This window comes from Trachypithecus francoisi, unplaced genomic scaffold (genome assembly GCF_009764315.1).
Source record: "Trachypithecus francoisi isolate TF-2019V2 unplaced genomic scaffold, Tfra_2.0 Lachesis_group13, whole genome shotgun sequence".
Classification (NCBI taxonomy): Eukaryota; Metazoa; Chordata; class Mammalia; order Primates; family Cercopithecidae; genus Trachypithecus; species Trachypithecus francoisi.
The window spans coordinates 70366046-70390145 of record NW_022681458.1 but is presented as its reverse complement, the minus strand read 5'-3'; the positions used below and the strand labels follow the sequence as shown (position 1 = coordinate 70390145).

The 24100-nt window shown below is 40.3% G+C and overlaps 1 protein-coding gene across 4 annotated transcripts in view; it reads right to left on the bottom strand.

Moving 5' to 3' along the window:
• SLC25A12 (solute carrier family 25 member 12) overlaps nucleotides 1–24100 on the bottom strand; it is a 111473-nt gene that overhangs the window by 81722 nt on the left and 5651 nt on the right. For 3 of the 4 annotated variants that reach the window (XM_033231130.1, XM_033231131.1, XM_033231134.1), the window contains exon 3: nucleotides 2163–2305. In XM_033231130.1, coding sequence (XP_033087021.1) covers nucleotides 2163–2305 — 143 coding nt within the window. Of the gene's footprint in view, nucleotides 1–2162; nucleotides 2306–15499; nucleotides 15580–24100 lie in introns of all 4 variants that reach the window. The other variant, XM_033231132.1, reaches the window with a different exon arrangement.

Here is a 24100-nt window from a genome sequence, read left to right as displayed (position 1 = left end):
AAGCACCTCAACAGGAAGGAGAAAGAGCCTAGGCCCTGGAGGCCTGGAGATGTAGATTGAAACTGCCATAACAAGCCAAAATTTTCTTTATCTAATTCATGCAAGTATTACATTCACTCCATAATACAGCCATATATGATTTTAATACAAATAATGATTGCTTTTCTCCCCTTAGTTGAGTAAACTGACACTCTAGCAAGATGCCCCTTGTTATTTCTGTTTTCGTACACCCATACACTAGCAGGCCAAAAATACCTGCAGGACAGAGTCAAAAGCCTTCATCACTCCAACTACATTTCCCCCAGCAACAAAGCAATGCCACGCCACGCCACAGCCACATCAAAGTACTTGCAACACAACTCTCCTCCATTGCCATTCACTAATGCACACACACGTGTGCGCACACACACGTGCCCCTTAATGTTTCATGCCATTCCTGTTCCCTTTCCTGGAATTCTTGTCCCTACTTATCCAACTACTAACAAGCTTGTACTCATCCTGTCAGATTTCACTCAAGTATCACCTCTTCTGTGATGCTGTCCTGACCACACAAAACAGTTAACCATGCTTTCTTGGGTTACCTCTGCACCTCTCATATAGCTATGACAGCACCTCATTTGTTTAGTCATTTTCTTTCTCACTAAGCTAGTACCTTCTTTTGAAGGCCAGAAGCCTCATTTAATTTATGTTTGTATTTGTAAGGCCCAACAGTGCCTGACAAACAGTGGCTATTCAATTAATGTTTGCCAAATAAACAGAGAGATAAATGACTAAATATCACTCCCTAAACTCTCCCCTAATTTATTTTTCATCATAGTACTTATAGCCTTCTAACAAACCATAATTCACTTATTATTGTTTTGTGGCTTTTTCACTGATATATTAATAATCCCAGCACGAAGAACAGCACCTGAGGCATAGTAGGCACTCAATATCTATTGAATGAATGAAAGAAATATACTTGGTTATTTGGAACTCATTCTGCTCAGATTATTCAACACAAAATGTGGCTTTTCCCATGAAATATTTTTTCGAAAAAAAGAAACGTCTGTATCCTTGATAATCACAGTAAATAACACCATTTTTATAAACTTTGAATAAAATACATAGTTTAATTATACAACTAGTATATATCATTTTTTAAAGGCTGGGCATGGTAGCTCACACCTCTAATCCCAGCAGTTTGGGAGGCCAGGGCAGGCAGATCACTTGAGGTCAGGAGTTCGAGATCAGTCTGGCCAACACGGTGAAACCCTGTCTCTCCTAAAAATACAAAAATCAGCTAGGGGTGGCGGCGCATGCCTGTAATCCCAGCTACTTGGGGTCTGAGGCAGGAGAATCACTTGAACCCAGGAGGTGGAGGTTGCAGTGAGCTGAGATCACGCCACTGTACTCCAGCCGGGGCAACAGAACAAGGCTCCATCTCAAAAAAAGAAAAAAAAAACTATATATATATATATTTCTTTAATGTAGACCAAAACAAAACAAAACATAGATCTCCAGTTAGTGTGGTTTAAAAATTATTGGCTCACAATTTGACCTATAAAGTAGAATACTTACTTGCCTGGTATCTTCATTCTTTTCAACATAAAGCTTCCCATTATTTTTCCAAAAAAATTTTTTTGAATACATTTTTCGTAATGATTTCTGTATCCCAAAAGTATAATAATAATATATTTATTTTAAATACATATTTTCTAATTACTAATGAGTAAACTGGTAATTACTAATTACATGTTTACTAATATTAAAATTCTAGATACTCATAGGTAAGCCTGCGGGTTTTTTTAATTTTTATTTATTTTTTTATTTTTGAGATGGAGTTTTGCTCTTGTCGCCCAGGCTGAAGTGCAATAGCTCAATCTCAGCTCACCACAATCTCCACCTCCCAGGTTCAAGCGATTCTCCTCCCTCAGCCTCCTGAGTAGTTGGGATCACAGGCATGGGCCACCATGCCCGGCTAATTTTGTATTTTAGTAGAGATAGGGTTTCTCCATGTTGGTCAGGTTGGTCTCGAACTCCCGACCTCAGCTGATCCGCCTGCCTCGGCCTCCTAAAGTGCTGGGATTACAGGCGTGAGCCACCGTGCCCGGCCAGTTTTTTAAATTTTTAACAATATATTCCAGAACATTAGTTTTCAGAAAATGCATGAAGATACTTACCCATCCTTGGTTTGATCAGCTACTCCTGCCAAGAGCTGCACAATCTTTGGGTTACTATTTGGATCATTATACAGTCCAAGATAGCGCTGAACAAAGTCTTCTGGAGTCATGTAATGCTCTCCATCAACCTCAGTACTGGCATACTAAAAAAACAAATAAATAATGTATACTGAAAAATTATCCAATATCATTTTATATCCAATAGATGTTTTGTGAAAAGGTAAATTAAAGGCCAGTATTAAAATCAAAATAAAGATAATAAATGCAGAATTTTTCTCTGGATACTGAAAAATCAAATATTCAGAGTCTGATTTTAAAACATTTTATAGTACTAACATATGCACAACATGTATGAACCTTGAAAACTTTATGATAAGTGAAAGAAGCCAGACACTAAAGGCCACGTATTATGTGACACTATTGACGTTGCATGTCCACAATAGGCAAGACCATAGAATCAGAAAGCAGAATATTGGTTGCCAGGAGCTGAAAGGAGAGGGGGAATGGGAGTTAACTGCTTATTAGATATCAGATTTCTCTTTGGGGATGATGAAAATGTTCTGGAATTAGATAGTGGTAATATCATACAACATTGTAAATATACTTTAAAAAAAACCACTGAATTGTATACTTTAAAATGGTTAAAATGGTGAATTTTATGTTATGTGAATTTTATCTCAATTAAAAATACATATATTGGTGAGATAAAAGATATGAAAAGACTAAGAAAAGTGAAAGGGCAGCCAGGACCTGAAAGTGACTCCCAGAGGCTCCCCGTCTACAAGAGCACCAGGGAGACATGTAACCTGCCAAACCTTCGAAGTGAAATGAATGAAAAAGGAATAACAAACAAGACCTTTCATCATACCAAGTTCCAGCAGCTGGAAATAGGAAATAAATTAAAATATTCTTTGACATCAGTAATTTTTACATCAATAATTTTATAAAATAAAGTAATAATAATACTTGCATCAAAGAAACTCATTAAAGTGCTTTATATCCTATGGGATAACCAAACATGAACAACCAAAGCTCTTCTCCTTGAGTTGCATCAGATTGATCATTACTTCAGTCAATCAACAAAGCAGTAAGATCAGAACTGAAGAATACAAGAGCTCACAAAATGTCAAGCACGAAAAATTAAAACTAACATCTACACCAGGGCCTGGCCCATCATTGTTATATTGCAGAACATCCAAATGAAGTGAAAATTCCACAAGTTTTCAGAGAGAAAAACCAGGTCACATATAAAGAATCATGAATCAAGGGCATCATGCTCCTCAACAGTCCTGCTTTTTTTCCCTCAGCACCTCTTTCTAACATACTTTATATTTTACTTATGTTTATTGTCTATCTCCCAATTAGAATGTGTCACAAGGGAAAGAATCTTTGTCTAATTTGTTTACTGATATATCCCAAACACCAAGAATGATGCCTGGCTTATAGTAGGCACTCAGTAAATATTTGGCAAATGAATGAATTGGTAATAGGTACACAAATAACTAGGCAAATCAAAAGTTTGGTAATTTTTAACTATGAGAAATTATTTTTATTGTACAAAAATAGAAAATATCATAATCTATGACTTGGCTCAAAATAAACAGTATTTATAGTCATAATAATACAGATATCAAATGTTAATTTAATAAAAATTATAAATAGGACAGGTGCAGTGGCTCACACCTGTAATCCCAGCACTTGGGGAGGCCAAGGCGGATGATTGCTTGAGCCCAGGAGTTCAAGACCAGCCTGGACAACATGGCAAAACTCCGTCTCTACAAAAATACACAAATTAGCTGGGCATGATGTCATGTGCCTGTAGTCCTAACTACTCAGGAGGCTGAGGTGGGAGGATTGGTTGAGCCTGGGAGGTGGAGGTTGCAGTGAGCAGAGATCATGCCACTGTACTCCAGCCTGGGCAACAGAGCAAGACCCTGTCTTGGAAGAAAAAAATTATAAATATACTGAGAGGAATGTGAGAGGAAGTAGTATAAGGAAGCTAGGACCTCAGCTACTGTAACAGAAAGTCAAAAATGTCTAGACATATCAATACAGAAATGTGAAAGGAAATACCAAAAGAAATACTAAGAGAGTTACAAGTGGTTGCTTCTGGGAAACAAGATGGGGAAGAAGAATCAGGGCAAATGATTGTTGGTTTGCTTTCTGGTCAAGTATTGCAAGTGTCTCCATTTGTGGATGTGACTAAACAAAGCCACCTGTTCTTTCAATAAGAAAAGAGTTAGCCCAGGCACAGTGGCTCACACCTGTAATTCCAGTACTTTAGAAGGCCAAGGCAGGAAGATCCCTTGAGCTCAGGAGTTCCAGCCTGGGCAACATGGAGAGACCAGGTCTCTACAAAAAATTCAAAAAGTAGCTGGGCATGGTGGTGCACACCTGTAGTCCCAGCTATGCAGGATTCTGAGGAGGGAGGATCACTGGAACTTGGGAGGTCGAAACTACAGTGAGCCATGATTGTGCCCCCACACTCCAGTCTGAGTGACAGAGCAAGACCCTGTCCAAAAGAATGAAAAACAAACAAAAAACGCCACAGAGACTACCACCACAAGTGCTATATCAGCCTGCATAAGAAGTAGCCCAGTGGCCAGATGCAGTGGTTCATGCCTGTAATCCCAACCCTTTGGGAGGCCAAGGCGGCCAGATCACTTGAAGTCAAGAGTTTGAGACCAGCCTGAACAACATGGTGAAATGCCATCTCTACTAAAAATACAAAAATTAGCCAAGCGTGGTGGCCTGTGCCTTTAGTCCCATCTACTCAGGAGACTGAGAGGAATGGGAGAATCATTTAATTTGTATTTTTAGTAGAGACTGGTTTTACCATGTTAGGCCAGGATGGTCTCGATCTTCTGACCTCGTCATCCACCTGCCTCGGCCTCCCAAAGTGCCGGGATTACAGGTGTCAGCCACCGTGCCGGGCCCTCACCTGTATCTTTGTAATAGCCACTTCTTAGTCTCCCTGTCCCAAGTTAGTTCCTCTCTCCTCCACTCACCTTTCATGTTGCCATCAGGGATAGCACAGATCAGATTATGTCTCTCCTTTCTTCTAAAACTTTTAGTATTGTTCCATGGCTTGCAGAATAAAGTTCAGACTCTTCTGGTTAGCATTCAAAGCATTTGAGAGGTGGGAGAATCACTTGAACCTGGGAGGCGGAGGTTGCAGTGAGCCAAGATTGCACCACTGCACTCCAGCTTGGGAGACAGAGCAAGACCCTGTTTCAAAAAAAAAAAAAAGTAGCCCAGGGGTTGCTTGATGACTTGTGCTACAGAACAAAAATAAAAAGAAGTAGCCCAACGTGGACTTTTTTTTTTTTCCACTAATTGGTGCTACCAAAAGCATTCAAGAAATATTACCCCAAAATAAAGTCATGTTCTCTACACATGACTATAAAAGCCATTCTTGAAGGGGTTTTGGGTTTAAACCTTGGCTCTACCACTAACCCTTTGTGAGTCCCTAGACAAGTTTATTGACCTCCCAGGCCTCTAGATATTTCACACACTTACACAATGAAGACAAAATAATCTTTAAAATTTCAAAACAATAAATATATAAACATAGGATAAAGAAAACAATAGGCTGGGTGCGGTGGCTCACGCCTGTAATCCCAGCACTTTGAGAGGCCGAGGCAGGAGGATCACAAGGTCAGGAGATCGAGACCATCCTGGCAAACACGGTGAAACCCCATCTCTACTAAAAATACAAAAAAATTAGCTGGGCGTGGTGGCGGGCACCTGTAGTCCCAGCTGCTCGGGAGGCTGAGGCAGGAGAATGGTGTGAGCCCGGGAGGCGGAGGCTGCAGTGAGCCGAGATCGCGCCACTGCACTCCAGCCTGGGCAACAGAATGAGACTCTGTCTTAAAAATAAAAAAAAAAAAAACAATAAGTTTCAAAACAATAAGTATATAAACATAGGATAAAGAAAAAGCAAACTGAAAGATATTTATACTAATAGTAAGTAGATTCCATCAATTCCTGTCAATTGCTTCTTTTCTTCCTCTTCTTAACATGTACGAGATAATTGGACATGTTCCACCAAGATCACAAAACCACCAGAGTTAAGCACAGGCAGGAGTGAGGAAAGGCACAATATGAGGAAGACTGCCGCAATTGGAAGGAAGGATGGATACAAGGAAGTCTTAAAACAGAATATAAGGAGACTGACAAGTTAGTTACTAGTCAATTACTAGTTACTGTTACTAGTTCTGTCCACCAGTAACTAGAATATGAGTTGCAAACAATGGCATGAGAAATATACTATGGGAACCAAAAAGGAGTGACTCATTCCCAGGACTGGTGGGATGGGGCCAGAGAATGGAGGGAGAAAGACAACACTTGGAATGGAACTTAAAAGTTAAATCCAATTTCAATTGCAAGTGGAGAGAATGGGTACTTCAAACTAAAAACAAAAACACAAAAAACTAATGTGAACAGATGTTGAAACAAAAAATACCCTTTTTTTCTGGGAGAAGGGTTAGTTGGAGAGAGATACGATAATAAAGACAGCATATAGAAATACATGTAGTAGAAAAGGCAGTTTGAGGCCGGGCGCGGTGGCTCACGCCTGTAATCCCGGCACTTTGGGAGGCCGAGGCGGGCGGATCACAAGGTCAGGAGATCGAGACCACGGTGAAACCCCGTCTCTACTAAAAATACAAAAAAAAAAAAAAAAAAAAAAAGCCGGGCGCCGTGGCGGGCGCCTGTAGTCCCAGCTACTCGGGAGGCTAAGGCAGGAGAATGGCGGGAACCCGGGAGGCGGAGCTTGCAGTGAGCTGAGATCCGGCCACTGCACTCCAGCCTGGTGGACAGAGCCAGACTCCGTCTCAAAAAAAAAAAAAAAAGAAAAGGCAGTTTGAGACCAAATGGTGGAAGACTTTGAATGCTAAACAGAAGAGTCTGAACTTTATTCTGTGAGCCGTGGGACACTACTAAAAGTTTAAGAAGGAGAGACATATCTGATCTGTGCTATCCTTGATGGCAACATGAAAGGTGAGTGGAAGAGAGAGGAACTAACTTGGAACAGGGAGAGTAGTAAGTGGCTATTACAAAGATACAGGTGAGGGCCGGATGCAGTGGCTCACACCTGTAATCCCAGCACTTTGGGAGGCCGAGGCAGGCGGATCACTAGGTCAGAGATTGAGACCATCCTGGCTAACATGGTGAAACCCCGTCTCTACTAAAAATACAAAAAATTAGCTGGGTGTGGTGGCATGCACCTGTAGTCCCAGCTACTCGTGAGGCTGAGGCAGGAGAATCACTTGAACCCGGGAGGCAGAGGTTGCAGTGAGCTAAGATCGCACCACTGCACTCCAGCCTGGGCGACAGAGCAAGACTCCATTTCAAAAAAATAAATAAATAAAAGATAACAGGTGAAAGAGGTTGAGGCCTGAACCAACACAGTGGGCATGAAAAAGAAAAAACAGTGGGTACTTTTACCTATTGCTAATAGCCTTTTATTTATTATTTTAATAGTATTACATTCATACCATTCAAAATTCAGAAGGTAGCAAAGAATATACAGTGAAAAGTCTTCCTCCTACTTCTGTTTCCACTCAATTCCCCACCCCAGAGGCAATCGATTTCTTATGTATCCTTCTAGAGATGTTTTATGCATAAACGAGTAAATTATGTATATGTTAATATATATACACCCAAATATATGTGTGTATATATGAAATTCTTATCCATTTCATTTTATATAAATGATAGCATACTATTTATACTGTCCTATACATCTTGCTTTTGTCAAATTCAGTCCTTTTGAAAAGAAACTTAGCAATATACAGGTACATACACACAAGTATACATTATATATAATCATAAAAACGCTCAAATCCTTTGACAAGGAATCCTGGGCCTGACTCCTGCTAAAAATTAAAAAGAAGGAAAAACTAAACACAAAATACAAAGTAAGAAAATACTAGGTCAGGCACAGTGGCTCACACCTGTAATCCCAGCACTTTGGGAGGCCAAGATGGGCAGATCATCTGAGGTCAGGAGTTCGAGACTAGCCTGGCCAATATGGTGAAACCCCATCTCTATTAAAAATACAAAAATTGGCCAACCACAGTGGCTCACGCCTGTAATCCCAGCACTTTGGGAGGCCGAGGTGGGCAGATCACCTGAGGTCAGGAGTTCAAGACCAGCCTGACCAACATGGAGAAACCCTGTCTCTACTAAAAATACAAAATTAGCCGGGTGTAGTGGTGCATGCCTGTAATCCCAGATACTTGGAAGCCTGAGGCAGGAGAATCGCTTGAACACGGGAGATGGAGGTTGCAGTGAGTCGAGATTGCACCAATGCATTCCAGCCTGGGCAACAAGAGTGAAGCTCTGTCTCAAAATAATAATACTAATTAGCTGGGCGTGGTGACAGGTGCCTGTAATCCCAGCTACTCAGGAGGCTGAGACGAGAATCTCTTGAACCCGGGAGGCAGAAGTTGTAGTGAGCCGAGATTGCACCAAAGCACTCCAGCCTGGGCAACAAGAGCAGAACTCCATCTCAAACTTAAAAAAAGAAAATACTAGAGATGGGATTATGGTGATCTTTGTTCTCTCTCTTCACAAGTGCTTGTGTTGCTTCTTTGTTTCATTAACAGATAACAAAAGGGGGGAGCACATGAAAACATTTCAGAGATTTTGTATTAACAAAATTTGGCAACAATTGTTCTTTTTGCCACAGAGGTGTCTATTCTCTAATATCTGAATTTGACCTCCAGGACTACAACCACTAAATAGAAAACATAAACACACAACAAAAGTGCTCTGCATGTATGGCATCTACTTCATAGAATACTATGCAGCTATAAAAAAAAAGGCTGAAATCATGTCCTTTGCAGCACCGTGGATGCAGCTGGAGGCCACTATCCTAAGCAGAATTAACGCAGAAACAGAAAAACAAGTATCACCTGTTCTCATTTAAAAGCGGGAACTAAATATTGGGTATGAGGCAGGAGAATAGGGTCTGGAGGCCGTTTCACACCAACTTCCTAGAACTAAATTGAAAGGAAAACCCTAACTTTCCACACCTAAGTAACAAAAGGACCAGAGGCTACTCCCTTTGCAAACCCCTACCTTTTCTGCACGGCAGATTGGAAATTGGCTGTTCACAACCAATCAGACTGACTGCAGGCAGTTTGCATATAAGTACAACTTCGTAACTTCATAACTTTCCTTTAGCCTCTGATTGGTTGCTTCCTGCAGCCAATCAGATGTTTGCACAGGAGTGTGTCCTTTACAACTTCACTTCAGGCTCTGATTGGTTGCAAAAAGCAACCTATCAGACCGATCGTGGGCCACCACTTCATTTACATGAGGTAAGCACCAAGTGGCCAATGGGAAACCTCTAGGAAGTATTTGGACCTGAGAAGATTCTGTATCCAGGCCCTTAATCCGCTGCTCATTGGCTCCCACGCTGTGGAGTGTACTTTCATTTTCAATAAATTCCTGCTTTCGTTCTTTCGTTGCTTCATTCTTTCCTTGCTTTGCTGGGCGTTTTGTCCAATTCTTTGTTAAAAATGCCAAGAACCTGGAGAACTTGCAGTCAAGACCCTCTACCTGTAACAGGTACACATGGACATAAAGACAGGAACAATAGATACTGGGGACTATTAGAGTGGGGAGAGAGAGAAAGGGCAGGGGGCGAACAGATTCCTGTTTGGTACCATATTCACTATCTGGATGACAGGATCAACAGAAGCCCAAATCTCAGCATCACACAATATACCTTTGTAAGAAACCTGCACATGGACCTCTTGAATCCAAAATTTAAAAAATTTTAAAGTATACTGTAGGTATGGAATCGCCAAGATGTCAACATTCTTGACTTTAAAACTATCAGGAAATAGAGCAGCCTTAGCACAAAGCACAAAGGACACAGAGGCTAACAAAGAAAACAAATGCTTTAGTTGACATGTACTGAAATAGGCTGTGCCAGTATCCGGGGTTATAAATGATGCCAAAGAACCACTTACCCTGAGGTATTTTGCCAGTGTTTTCTCCAGCTCTCCTAGTCTATTTTAACTTAATTTTAACTGAAAGATAGAGTGTACAGCTTAGAGGTAAAAAGTCTTCTCCCATCCATAAGGAGTCAGTACTTGACTTCTACAGGAGACAGTTAACTAATTAACTCATTAAATTAGAGACAATTACTTGGCAATGTCTGTAAGCCTGTTGCCTGAACAGCAGAACCAAAGAGGGAGTTTATATCTGAAACTAGAATCTGTCTATCCACAGTCAAAAATGCTAAAATATTTTAGGTATTATGCTAATAAAGCTGATACCTCAAAAATTGGTGATATATTTAAATCAGGGGTCTGGGTTTTGTTTTTTTTTGGGAAACAGGGTCTCTTTCTGTCACCCAGGCTGGAGTGCAGTGGCAGGATCACGGCTCACAGAAGACCTCGACCTCCCAGACTCAAGTGATCCTCCCACCTCAGCCTCCTGAGTAGCTGGGACCACAGGTATGTGCCACCATGCTCAGCTAAGTTTTTCAATTTTTATTTTTTTGTAAAGATGGGGTCCCACTAGGTTGCCCCCCACACACACACACATACACACTTAGTATATCAAGCAATTTAATAGTTTCATAATATAACTTTCATTTTGTTCCTGTCTTTTCAAAGGATGAACTAAAATGACTTTAGATGAAATTACCCAAGTATGCCTACACTCCAAGTAACTTTAGAGTTCATCATTTGCCATTTCAAAGATATCTCTTAAGCAGTTGTATTCCCTCTTGGGCAAGAAGTCAAGGACACATGGAAGACATTGACATAAAGTAGTTGACAGTATCTGAAATAGCTGGTCCATTTTCTTTATTAAACTTTTTCCAAGTCCAACTCAAGTATCTGAAATGTAAAAGAACATACAGCTTTGACATTTCCAGAAATACTTAAATTTACATTGAGTATAGTTAGCATGTGCTTGGGAAAGCCTTAGCATTCTAAAGCTTGAGAAATAAAATAGATCTTATGAGAGATTAGAATCCTTATATATTTAATCAAAATTATTGTCTATAAAAGATGGCAGGGTTTCCTATACAGATGTGTATCATAATTACACTGAACTACCTCTAGCTCCAAATGAGAAGATCATGCCATTTAAAAATGTTGCCTACCAAGCCAACAGATCAACATACCAAGGCTTCAACTGACTATAATAAACTGGATAGCAGTAACTCCTTTGCAACTTACCAAATTTAACCTTATGTGACCTTTAGGATGTATGCAACTGGCTGGGCACAGCAGCTCACACCTGTAATCCCAGCACTTTGGGAGGCCGAGGTGGGTGGATCACGAGCTCAGGAGTTTGAGACCAGCCTGGCCAACATGGCAAAACCCCATCTCTACTAAAAATACAAAAATTAGCCAGGTCTGGTGGTGGGCGCCTGTAATCCCAGCTACTCAAGAGGCTGAGGCGGAGGTTGCAGTGAGCCGAGATCCTGCCACTGCACTCCAGCCTGGGGGACCAGAAGAAGACTCTGTCCCGGGGGGGGGATGGGGGGGGCGGGAAAAGGATGTATGCAACCTATATTATATTAACTACACATTACAAAGACTGACACACAACCCTAAATTTCCACTAAGAAAAAAAGGTTACCTTAAAATTCAATGATTTGAATGAGTATAAAGCCCAAATACTCTAAATGATACCAATTACTTGTTTAAATAGTTTGAGTTCATAAACAGATCCTTTGATGTTTTATACCTCTAAAAGATATTCCAGAGACTATAAAGAAAAATTCTGATGCGTTAGGACTAGAAAACTGGTTACTTTTTAAAAATTATATGGTATATCAAGATTAAGGATTTTTCAAGTATGCACACCAAAACTAAGGCAATATATCTAGAAACACTGCTTTTTAAGCCAAAAATCTGCTAAGATCAAATCTTTCAGGTTATTTTGCATTGATTTTGAAACTGTGTGCCAGCCACTATGCCTGGTGCCCAGTACTGGGGATGCAGAGATCAACAAGACACAGTGCCTGTTGTCAAGTAGCTCAGAGATGATGGCATGATGGACACTAAAACTGGGTCAGAAAACTTGGGTTCTAAACTCCTGTGCCATTAACTCAAGAATTTTTGGGCAAAACATGCAGATTCTTGGAGCCTCTTCTTTAACATGGGTTTGCAGAAAAACTGCTGTCCTATTGTGAGGCAAAAATGACACCTTGAACACCAAAGTACTTCAAAATTGTACAATATAATTTGAAATAGTTACTGTAAAATGCTTAGAAACAGAAAAGCATAGGATCTCAATTTCCCTCCTTGCTTAGTGAATTTTTCTGCTTTTGCCCAAACATGAAGAAATTACTGTTCTAACCTTTCATCTCTCTCCAAGCCAAAGTTTCCCTGGGTTGGCTGCCAGTATTCCTGGGCTTACCATGAGATCAGTCCTGACTGGTCTAGGCAGCTTTATCTCTGTCTAACCAACATGTGGCTGTAATATGAGTCAAAACAAACTGTTCCTCCATGACTTTGTTCCAACTGAGATGAACTGACATTTTCAGATCTTAACATCCTTTTAATTTCAGTAACTCAAATGACAATGTCATGAAGCTTAGTAACTACAGATATTTCATAGAGCATTTCCCACAAAGAAAAATGAATTATTTGAACAATAAAAGAAGACGATATGTACCAAAGCAAGAACTGAGCATATGAAGCTAGTTCTCTTACTGTCCTTCACTATTGCGGCTCTTACTTCCAACGGAAGCCAAATTTAGTAGGGAATGCATGCCCTTTCACTACACAAGCACTCTGTGTAAGGAGCAAAGACCACAGCAGATCTGACACACAAACTCTGTTAAACAGTACAATGTGTAATTTGCCTTATCTTATTATGTGAGTTCAATTAGAATAAAAGAGCATTCTATCATAAATATTTTATAAGAAAAAAATTATTTTAAACACATATGGCCACTTGGACTTTTTAACAACTTTATTAAGCCATATTAATGTTTTAAAACAGGGATTTTAATTAGCAATGTAAAATTTTTCCGATGTTACTAAAATCAACTACCTGAGTGTTAGGGAAAAGCAGTTGTATATATCTAATTTTGATTAGCACTTTCAGTTGCATATTTTGGATAAACTAGAAACAAAACATTTTACTGATTTTGCTAAAAAAAAAAATTCTTCAGTGCTCTGCTTTCCTAACTCAGATTGCTTCCACGAATATTATGTGCTTATTTTTGTTGTTGTTTTAATATATTTTCACTGTCCACTATAGTAAGCCCCACTGTCAGCTACTGAATTATGCAATTTCTAACACAGCCGGGAGGTCAAGACCCTTATTAATCACTGAAATCAACTGAAGCTACCATAATAAAGAAGATCTACCAACACAATTTTCCACTCAAAATAACCAAAAACCTTGGAAATAAAATAATGACCCAAAGAACCCAATAACTGGAACTAGAATGCTTCCCAGGGCAGATTAAGTTGAGTAATTAATTTGCATCATTTCTTAAATAAATACGTTCGTCTCTTGGTCTATGTAACCATGGGAACATACAAGAAGCATATATATGTATAAGCTTGGGCAAATCATGTCATTTTGACAATGAAGGTGCTGCTCCTAGGGGGATGGAATGCCTCAATGTTGATAAGCCTTGATTAAATACCAAGATTTTTACCAAAGAGAAATAAGGACCTTTAACATAGTAGGGTGCAGAAAGTATTAAAGGATCTAAGAAACAGATCAACCAAATGCAATGTATGAACGTAGCTTGGATTCTGTTTTTAACAAAGCTACTTAAAAATCTATGAAACAATCAGAGAACTTCAACACTCAAAAGAAATTGATGATGAGACATTTTTTAGGTGTGATAATGGTATTATGATTTGGTTGGTTTTTCAGAGTCCTTATCTTTTGGAGATACATACTGAACTATTTATGGATACTGCAAGATGATGTCTGAGAACTGCTTCAAAATAAGCCAGTGTGGCTGTAATACAGATGAAGCAAGGTTAGCCATGATAATTGGTGACACTGGAATGACAGATAGATGGTGATTCATTATACTGTTTTCTCTTTTTTTTTTGTATGATTTTAAAGAATATTAATTCAGTTAGAATTACAACAAACTTTTTTTTTTTAATTTCAAATCATATTTTATTTTTTTGAAATGGAGTCTCCCTCTGTCACCCAGGCTGGAGTGCAGTGGCACGACCTCAGCTCACTGCAACCTCCACCTCCCAGGTTCAAGTGATTCTCCTGCCTCAGTCTCCCTAGTAGCTGGGATTACAGGCATGCGCCACCACACTAATTCTTGTATTTTTAGCAGAGACGGGGTTTTACCATGTTGGCCAGGCTGGCCTCGAACTCCTGACCTCAAGTGAGCCACCCACCTCGGCCTTCAAAAGTGCTGGGATTACAGGCATGAGCCACCACACCAGGCTCATATCAATTCATATTTTAGATCCAGAGGGTACATGTGTAGGTACATGTCCCATCAGCCAGAGAGTTTGCACAGTTCCCAATAGTTTTTCCACCCTGTTCCCCTCCCTCCTTTCTCCCTCTAATCATCTATGGTATCTATCTATCATTATTCTATTTTCTCTAGATTTGTGTATGTTTGAAATTTTTCATAACAAAGTTTTTCAAAAGGCTACAGAAAAATAATTAAACAATTCTTTACACACTAACATACCTGTATCTCCAAATAATAATAAGTTAATAAGGCAAATTGCATTAAAATATATAAAGCAAGGCTCTTCCGTTTATTGTATATCCTTGAACAAGTTACTTAACCTTTCTGGGGCTTAGTTTCCTCATCTGTAAAATGGGAATACTAATAGTACCTAACTTATAGAGTTGTTCTGAGGATTAAATATGATGATTTACATAAAACACTTAAAATAGTGCCTGATACATAACAGTGACACAGTAAGCATTAGCTATTATTGTTTATGTTTTTTAAAACCACAAAACCCCATATTTTCTTTTTGTTGTTGTTGTTGGTGTTGTTGAGACGGAATCTCACTCAGCCACCCAGGCTGTGGTGGAGTGGTATGATCTCAGCTCACTGCAACCACCATCTCCCAGGTTCAAGCGATTCTCCTGTCTCAACCTCCCCAGTAGCTGGGATTACAGGTACCCGCCATCATGCCCAGCTAATTTTTGTATTTTAGTAGAGATGGGGTTTCACCATGTTGGCCAGGCTGGTCTTGAACTCCTAACCTCAGGTGATCCATCCGCCTCAGTCTCCCAAAGTGCTAGGATTACAGGCGTGAGCCGTCGCGCCCGGCCAAAATTCCATATTTTCTATGTAAATGTATGGGGAAAGATCAGAAAGAAACACGATGAAGAACAGTGGTTACCTCTTAGGTGGCAGGGAATTATTGGCTTTTGGGGTAGAGCTCAGGAAGGACTTCAAGCCTTCAGCTTTATACAGAATGTTCTATTTAAAAACAAAACAAAACAAAACAAAATGTATTAATGTAGGGATGTGTAATTTAAGTAACTCTAGGCTATGAGTCCTTTAAAAACAGGGATGCCTTATTCATCTTCATACCTCTAGCACCTTGCACAGTACCTGGCTCTTTGTAGGACAATCAATAGCAATCTGTGTTGAATAGAGCTGCTGAAAATAATCAGCCATGGGATGGGAGAGGTAGGGTGAGGACAGAAAAGAAGATGGGGAGAGGAAGATCACCATAAGAAAAAGACTAGAAAGAAGACTGAGAGGTATCCGAAGAAAAAATGAGGTGAGGATACATTTCTTCTTCAGGGGTCCTAATTTTGGTTATTTTTTCTCATTTCACTGAAGGCATTTTTGCAGATAGTATGACAGCGGCACTGGAATGTTCTAGAAAGCTACCAAATACAGCAGTGTTGACTTGGAGGCACAGAATCTCTTGCCATCTCTGTCTCCCAGCCTCCCTGAGTCACCCCAGGCTTCCAGGTGAATGGGTAGGATTTTAATCTGGGGATGCTCCATATGGCAAAGCCTGTTTGAGAATGAAGCTAGCACAACAGAAACCAAAACTAAGAGATGAGAGGTACATGATCCCTGGTGATAGCAGTTAAGCTCCTGATCCACTCATGGCTAGAGCCAATACATTCGAGGCCTACGCATGTTTAACCAAAATTCCTGTCACTGAAGATTGAAATAGTACTGACTAACATCTTTTCAAAATGTATGTTTCTTCCAGTTCTAGAAACCCAGTGCTGGCCATAGTAATGGTTTCCATGGAAGATGCTGCACAGAACAGGGAGGTGGTGAATTTAAAAAAGAAAAGAAAGTTACGCACAAAAAATAATATGTATTTCAAGTCTGTGTCTTGGGATTTCAGAGCCTATGGTTGGACTGTTACTCTTTTTCATGTCCAGACTGAGCAAATGAAGTTTCAGAAGAAAACGTCAAACATCTTCCATGGTCTCTCGGGTCTCCCAGCCTTAGACTGTGACTATACAACATCTTAGAACCTCATAGACTTGGGAGAAATAGGTATTTGTCAATAACTTCAGATGGATGTCTCAAGAATGTAAGTAATTAACTGATTATATGTACATAATCATAAATACATATTAACATCTTAGTCTCTTGACTAGGTCCAGCACAGTCATCTGGAGAAGACAAAGGACTCAGATCTTACTCAAGAAACAAACAAACACCCTAATCTCAACTTAGAAGAGAAGGAAAGAGACAAGGAACTAAGCTTTACTTGGTTCTGCATAGTTTACATATTATTTTATTTAATCTTTAGAACATCTCTATGTGCTAGATGTAGTAATCCCTTCTTAGACAGATGAGAAAACAGGCTCCAAAAGTAAACACCTGAGGCCAAAAGGTTTCAAATGAGGATTCAAACCCAGGTTAGACTACAAATCCCATGTATGCTCCAGGTACATTCTGCTGCCTCCTGGATGAAAAGGAGTTTCATCCAGCTCAAGATGTTCTAGGAACTCTTATAGACGGGAGGACATTACATTGAAAGAATCAGCCGGGCGCAGTGGCTCAAACCTATAATCTCAGCACTTTGGGAAGCCGAAGCGGGAGTATCACCTGAGGTCAGAAGTTTGAGACCAGCCTGGCCAACATGGTGAAACCTCATCTCTACTAAAAATACAAAAATTAGCCAGGCATGGTGGCGGGCACCTGTAATCCCAGCTACGTGGGAGGCTGAGGCAGGAGAATCACTTGAACCTGGGAGGTGAAGGTTGCAGTGAGCCGAGATCACACCATTGCACTCCAGCCTGGGCGACAGAGCAAGACTCTGTCTCAAATAAATAAATAAAATAAAATAAATGGAAAGAATCACTGTCTACTCAAAGCAGTCATCCATAAACAAGCACAGAAATGTATAAGAAACAGTTTTTACTGCAGTATGATCTATTTAAACTGTAAATGTAATCATTCCACTCACAAAGTGAACAACCTTCAGTGGTTTTCATGCTGGTGTTAGAAAAAAATCAAAAGTTTTCTTTATGGTCTACACAAGGCCCTGCTGGATGTGGCTCCTTCTGCCTCAGCTCTCACTGGTCATTCCTTTCTGTTTGTTGAACACATCAAACCCTTTTCTATATCTAAGCTTTGTACGTGCGAGCCCTCTGGAATTTCCTCCACCACTTCACCCTCATTCCCTCTTAGCTCTTAATATTGCCTCCTAAGGGCCCTTCACTGACCACTCTCTTGAAAAATGATTTTAAAAACGATGGCCCTTCTCATCATTCTGTTTATTTCCTTGCACGTGTCACAATCTGTAGTAAGCTTTTTTTTTTTTTTTTTTTTTTTTTTTTTTTTTAAGAGATAGGGTCTTACTCTATCACCCAGGCTCGAGTGCAGTAGCATGACCCTAGCACACTGTAACCTCAGACTCCTGGGCTCACATGATCTTCCTTCCTCAGCCTTCCTAGTAGCTAGGACTACAAGCACATGCCACCACATCTGGCTAATTTTTTTTCTTTTTTTTTTTTGTAGAGACAGAATCTCACTTTGTTGGCCAGGCTGGTCTCAAACTGCTGGCCTCAAGTGATCCTACTGCCTCAGGCTCCCAAAGAGGTGGGATTACAGGAATGAGCCAGTGTGCCCAGCCAATCTGTGGGCCGGTTTTTTTTCTTCCCGAGATTGAGTCTTCCTCTGTCGCCCAGGCTGGAGTGCAGTGGCACAATCTCAGCTCACTGCAACCTCCACCTCCCGGGTTCAAGCAATTCTCCTGCCTCAGCCTCCTGAGTAGCTGGGATTACAGGCGCCCGCCACCATGCCCAGCTAAGTTTTGTATTTTTAGTAGAGACAGGGTTTCACCTTGTTGGCCAGGCTGGTCTCGAACTCCTGACCTCATGGTCTGCTCTGTGGGCTTTTTTTATTGTCTACCTCACCCATAGAATGTTAGGTTCTAGACTGGGCATGGTGGCTCTCATCTGTAATCCCAGCACTTTGGGAGGTCGAAGCAAGTGGATCACCTGAGGTCACGAGTTTGAGACCAGCCTGGCCAACATGATGATACCCCATCTCTACTAAAAATACAAAAATGAAATTAGCCAGATGTGGTGGCACACACCTATAATCCCAGCTACTCAGGAGGCTGAGGCAGGAGAATCACTTGAACCTGGGATGCAGATGTTGCAGTGAGCTGAGATTGCACCATTGCACTCCAGCCTGGGCAACAAGAGCAAAACTCTGTCCCCCACCAAAAAGAAAAGAAAGAATGTGAGGTTCTACCTTCACTGAAGTCCTTTGTATTGTCCCTACCCTCACTAAGCAGCTCTATATTATCTCTATAAAGGTAGAACCTAGTAAACTGCTTAGCCTGGTACATAGCAGGCAATTAAAAGTGTATTGATTGGCCAGGCACGGTGGCTCACACCTGTAATCCCAGCACTTTGGGAGGCTGAGGCAGGCGGATCATGAGGTCAGGAGATTGAGACCATCCTGGCTAACACGGTGAAACCCCGTCTCTACTAACAATACAAAAAATTAGCTGGCCGTAGTGGCAGGCGCCTGTAGTCCCAGCTACTCAGGAGGCTGAGGCAGGAGAATGGCGTGAACCCGGGAGGCAGAGCTGGCAATGAGCCGAGACTGAGCCACTGCACTCCAGCCTGGGTGACAGAGCAAGCCACTGCACTCCAGCCTGGGTGACAGCGAGATTCCATCTCAAAAAAAAAAAAAGAAAAAGTGTATTGATTGGTAGTAGAACATCACATGGCATTTAATAACACTAATTTTCATATCTTTTCAATTATTTTTGAATCCTTCTCCTTGATTCAAGGACAAAGTCTTACCATCCTGCTAGTCTGCCTTTAAAGCCTAATACTGTTTGTTTTTTTAATGAGAACGCTATATAGTTTATGGTAAATACTTTCTAAAGTATTTAGAAAAGGCTGGGCATGGTGGCTCATGCCTGTAATCCCAGCACTTTGGGAGGCTGAGGCAGGTGGATCACCTGAGGTCAGGAGTTCGAGACCAGCCTGACCAAGATGGTGAAACCCCCGTCTCTACTAAAAACACAAAAATTAGCTAGGCATGTGCCTATAATCCCAGCTACTCAGGAAGCTGAGGCACGAGAATTGCTTGAACCCGGGAGGCAGAGGTTGCAGTGAGCCAAGATCACGCCACTGCACTCCAGCCTGGCAACACAGTAAGACTCTGTCTCAATCAATCAATCAATCAATAGGTTATCATATTCAAGTTCTGAGAACTGGTGAAGACCCTCAATTATAATAACATGGTTAATGAAACTGTAGATCCTTTTCTGTGTGTCTCATACTGGGTTTATTCAATCCAAATTATGCTGGGAAATCCTCTTCTAGCTTCAGGCTCTGAATTGCTAGATTCTTCCTTTTTAAATTACTCACTTGCTCAAAGCTTAATACATACACATTGAGACTATTTTTATTTTCCTCTTTATTCTTCCCCCAAGTTAACAACCTAATATTTATCCTCTCACACCTTTCTCAGTCTCAGTGCTCATTAAATCATACACAAACATATTATACGTAAACATAACACACAACATATATAAAATGACTTTGTTTTACAAATCAGAATCATGCTATATATACTTATTTCCATCTTTCTCACTTAATAGTACATTCAAAAATTTCTCTAAATTGGTGGTCTAGGCTTAACTCATCCTTTTTAGTATCTGCATAGCTTACACGGTATGGTTATTCCATAAGTCTTCTATCACTCCTCTTTAATATAATAGCTTTTTTTTTTTTTTTTTTTTTTGAGACAGTCTTACTCTGTCACCCAGGCTGAAATGCAGTGGTGCAATCATAGCTCACAGCAGCCTCAACCTCCCAGGCTTAGGTGACCCTCCCACCTCAGTCTCCCAAGTAACTGGGACTATAGGCTCATGCCACCACACCCAGCTAGGTTTTTGTATTTTTTGTAGAGATGGGGTTTTGCCACGTTGCCCAGGTTTTTTTTTTTTTTTTTTTTTTTTGAGGAAAAATTCAGTGCTGCAGTTAACCTTGTACATATATATTCTTTTTTTTTTTTTTTTTTTTTCTGAGACGGAGTCTCGCTCTGTCACCCAGGCTGGAGTGCAGCGGCGCGATCTCGGCTCACTGCAACCTCAGCCTCCCAGGTTCACGCCATTCTCCTGCCTCAGTCTCCTGAGTAGCTGGGACTGCAGACGCCCGCCACCATGCCCAGCTAATTTTTTTGTATTTTTAGTAGGGACAGGGTTTCACCATGTTAACCAGGATCGTCTCGATCTCCTGACCTCGTGATCCATATGCCTTGGCCTCCCAAAGTGCTGGGATTACAGGCGTGAGCCACTGCATCTGGCCCTATAGTCTTATTATTATTATTATTATTATTATTATTATTATTATTTTGAGACGGAGTCTCGCTCTGTCACCCAGGCTGGAGTGCTGTGGCCGGATCTCAGCTCACTGCAAGCTCCGCCTCCCGGGTTCACGCCATTCTCCTGTCTCAGCCTCCCGGGTAGCTGGGACTACAGGCGCCGCCACGTTGCCCGGCTAGTTTTTTGTAGTTTTTAGTAGAGACGGGGTTTCACCGTGTTAGCCAGGATGGTCTCGATCTCCTGACCTCGTGATCCGCCCGTCTCGGCCTCCCAAAGTACTGGGATTACAGGCTTGAGCCACCGCGCCCGGCTAGTCTTATATTTTTACAAATATTTTTATTTCTCTGGGATAAATAATCCAAAAGAAAATACCATTGTTTGTTCAAATGATATTTTCTTTTTATTTTAAACCACTGCCAGATTGCTTTTCAGAGTCTGTTTCCACAAATACTGTATCACCCTTTAATACTTGATAATCTTATTGTTACTCTAATATTGTGGTACACCTTCCACACTTTTGGAAACACAGCCCTAATGTATATTTCAACAAAGAGTAAGGGTCTCCTTCTAAAAGCCCTGCTTTAATGCCTTCTCAGCCCCAGCCTACTGCCAAAAGTAAGTAAAATACATAAACTATTTGAATAAAAGAACGTATCTTTCCATTAAAAAGTAATACGTTATTGTAAAAACTCTAAGGAGGAATCGCTCTTTGCTTTACATTAACAGTATCTTCTCTTTATTCTCTAACTTAAAATAAGACAGGAAAAAAGCACATTTTCATAATTTTGTATGGGATACGATCTTCATTGTTACACTGGTGATAATGAAAAAAGAACAAAATTAAAATAATATTTGAGGTCTACATTTCAGTAAATTTTTGATCTGGCAAATATAGTTGCAGTCTTAACATATATTGCCTTTATTATACAATACACCAGCAAACCAAAGAAGCCTATTAACTAAAAGGAGGGAGATTTAAAAATAATTCATTTAAATGTTTTTGATAAATCTGCTTTGCCACAAGGGACAGACAAAATTAACTCTTCATTTAGAAATTTCTCAGACTTATAACAAACGGCCTGTGATGTTCCTGCTGTCCCACCTCACCTCCTTCTTCACTGCTTCTATTGTCTCCTTTTGCTACTGTATACTGCTGATGTAGCTAAATTGGATCAATGACAGTGTGTGGGTGAGAGAGGTTAAAAGAAGAAAGGGAGAAATCAAAAAATGACAGTTGTAAGGGTGGTAATGGTAAAATCTTAGCTTGAACCGGTTGTAAAATTACAGCACAGCCTAACACATAAGAATTCATTTGTTGTACTCCAATTTCATGAACTTAGCAGAGTGAAGGTGGGCAGAAAAAGGCAGAATCTTAGTGCATATTGTTGTTGTTGATGTTTTTTAACTAATAGAAACATAGCTCATCAAAACTTGAGAAGTAATGAACACCACAGGAAAAATGAACCTATTTCCCTATATTCAAAATAATAATGCTTTACTCTTATAAAGCCCTGCTTATGAACTCTCGCACCAATTCTCATATAATTTCACTAAACATAGATATATAGATAAGTCAGTTGCCAGTTTCTTTTTTTTTTTCCTTTTTTTTTTTGTTGAGACAAAGTCTTGCTCTGTCACCCATGCTGGAGTGGGTGATAACTCATTACAACCTCGAACTTCTGGGCTCAAGTGATCCTCTCATCTCAGCTTCCAGAGCAGCTAGGACTACAGGCATGTACCACCACACCCAGCTAAATTTTTATATATATATATACTTCTTTTTTTTTTTTCTTTTTGTAGCCATGGAATCTCGCTTTGTTGCCCAGGCTGGTCTTGAACTCCTGGCTTCAAGTGATCCTCCCACCTCAGCCTCCCAAAGCTCTGGGATTACAGGTATGAGCTGCCGCACCCATCTGATATACCAGTACTTTCAAATAAGAATATATACATATGCATTTTTTAATTTTTTTTTTTTTTTTGAGACAGTGAGTCTCGCTCTGTCACCCAGGCTGGAGTGCAGTGGCACAATTTTGGCTCACTGCAACCTCCCTTCCTGGGTTCAAGCAATTCTCCTGCCTCAGCTTCTCTAGTAGCTGGGATTACAGGCGTGCGCCACCACAAAAACCTGGTAATTTTTTATATTTTTTACAGAGACAGGTTTTCACCATGTTGCCCAGGCTGGTCTCGAACTCCTGACCTCAAGTGATCCAACTGCCTCAGCTTCCCAAAGTGCTGGGATTACAGGTGTGAGGCACCGCACCCGGCCATTTTATTGTTTTACAAATGACTTTTGACCCATGACTCAAAAGTTTAACGAAATATTCTTATTTGAAAGTAGGAATTTTTATTGACTATTTGTGAACTTAGACAGTTAATGCCACAGATCTATATTTTACAAAGAGTTTTCAACTGTATTCTAAAATTTAAAATTACATCTCTTTATAGTCTTTACGTAGCTCAAATAATTCTAAACTCAAATGACCCCAAAATCCTCCCCAAACTAAATCATAGTAATAACAGAATAATCTACATTTTAACCTTTAATTACACCCTTTTTGTGAAACTGCTACTTTAAACTTTCATGGGACCATTCTCCCTATTTCTCCTCCTCCTCCTTCCCACTTCAATTGGAGATATCACTTTTAAATCAGCCCCTGATCCTCTCTGCCTTGCTTTATATTTAATCCTTTTAACTACAAGGAATTCATCTACCACCTGCACAAATTTGTATCTGTCCAAATCCAACTTTAACTTAGTGAGATACATTTGTTTAGAAACCAAACTAACCCCACCCCCCCAAAAAATTATCCAAATAGATGCCTTATCAGTTAACATCTATCCTAAAACTGACAGGTTCACTACTTCTTCCCTTACTTCCACATTTAATACCAAAGTTGACAGATTCTTCCCTTACAAGTTGCTGGTACTGTCCTTGCTTTTCATTTCCCCAGTCATCAGCCACTGTAGGTCATTAATTCTCACAAGTATTATTTCAATAGCCTCTCAGCTGATCACCTAACCTACTTCCAATCTCTTCATACTTTATCCAACATATACAAAAAGCTGCCACAATTCACCACTCTAATTTGCCTACTCGGAAACCCACAGTGGCTCCCTACTGTTTCAAATCCAAATTCCTTGGCTAACTATTCCAGACAGTTACAG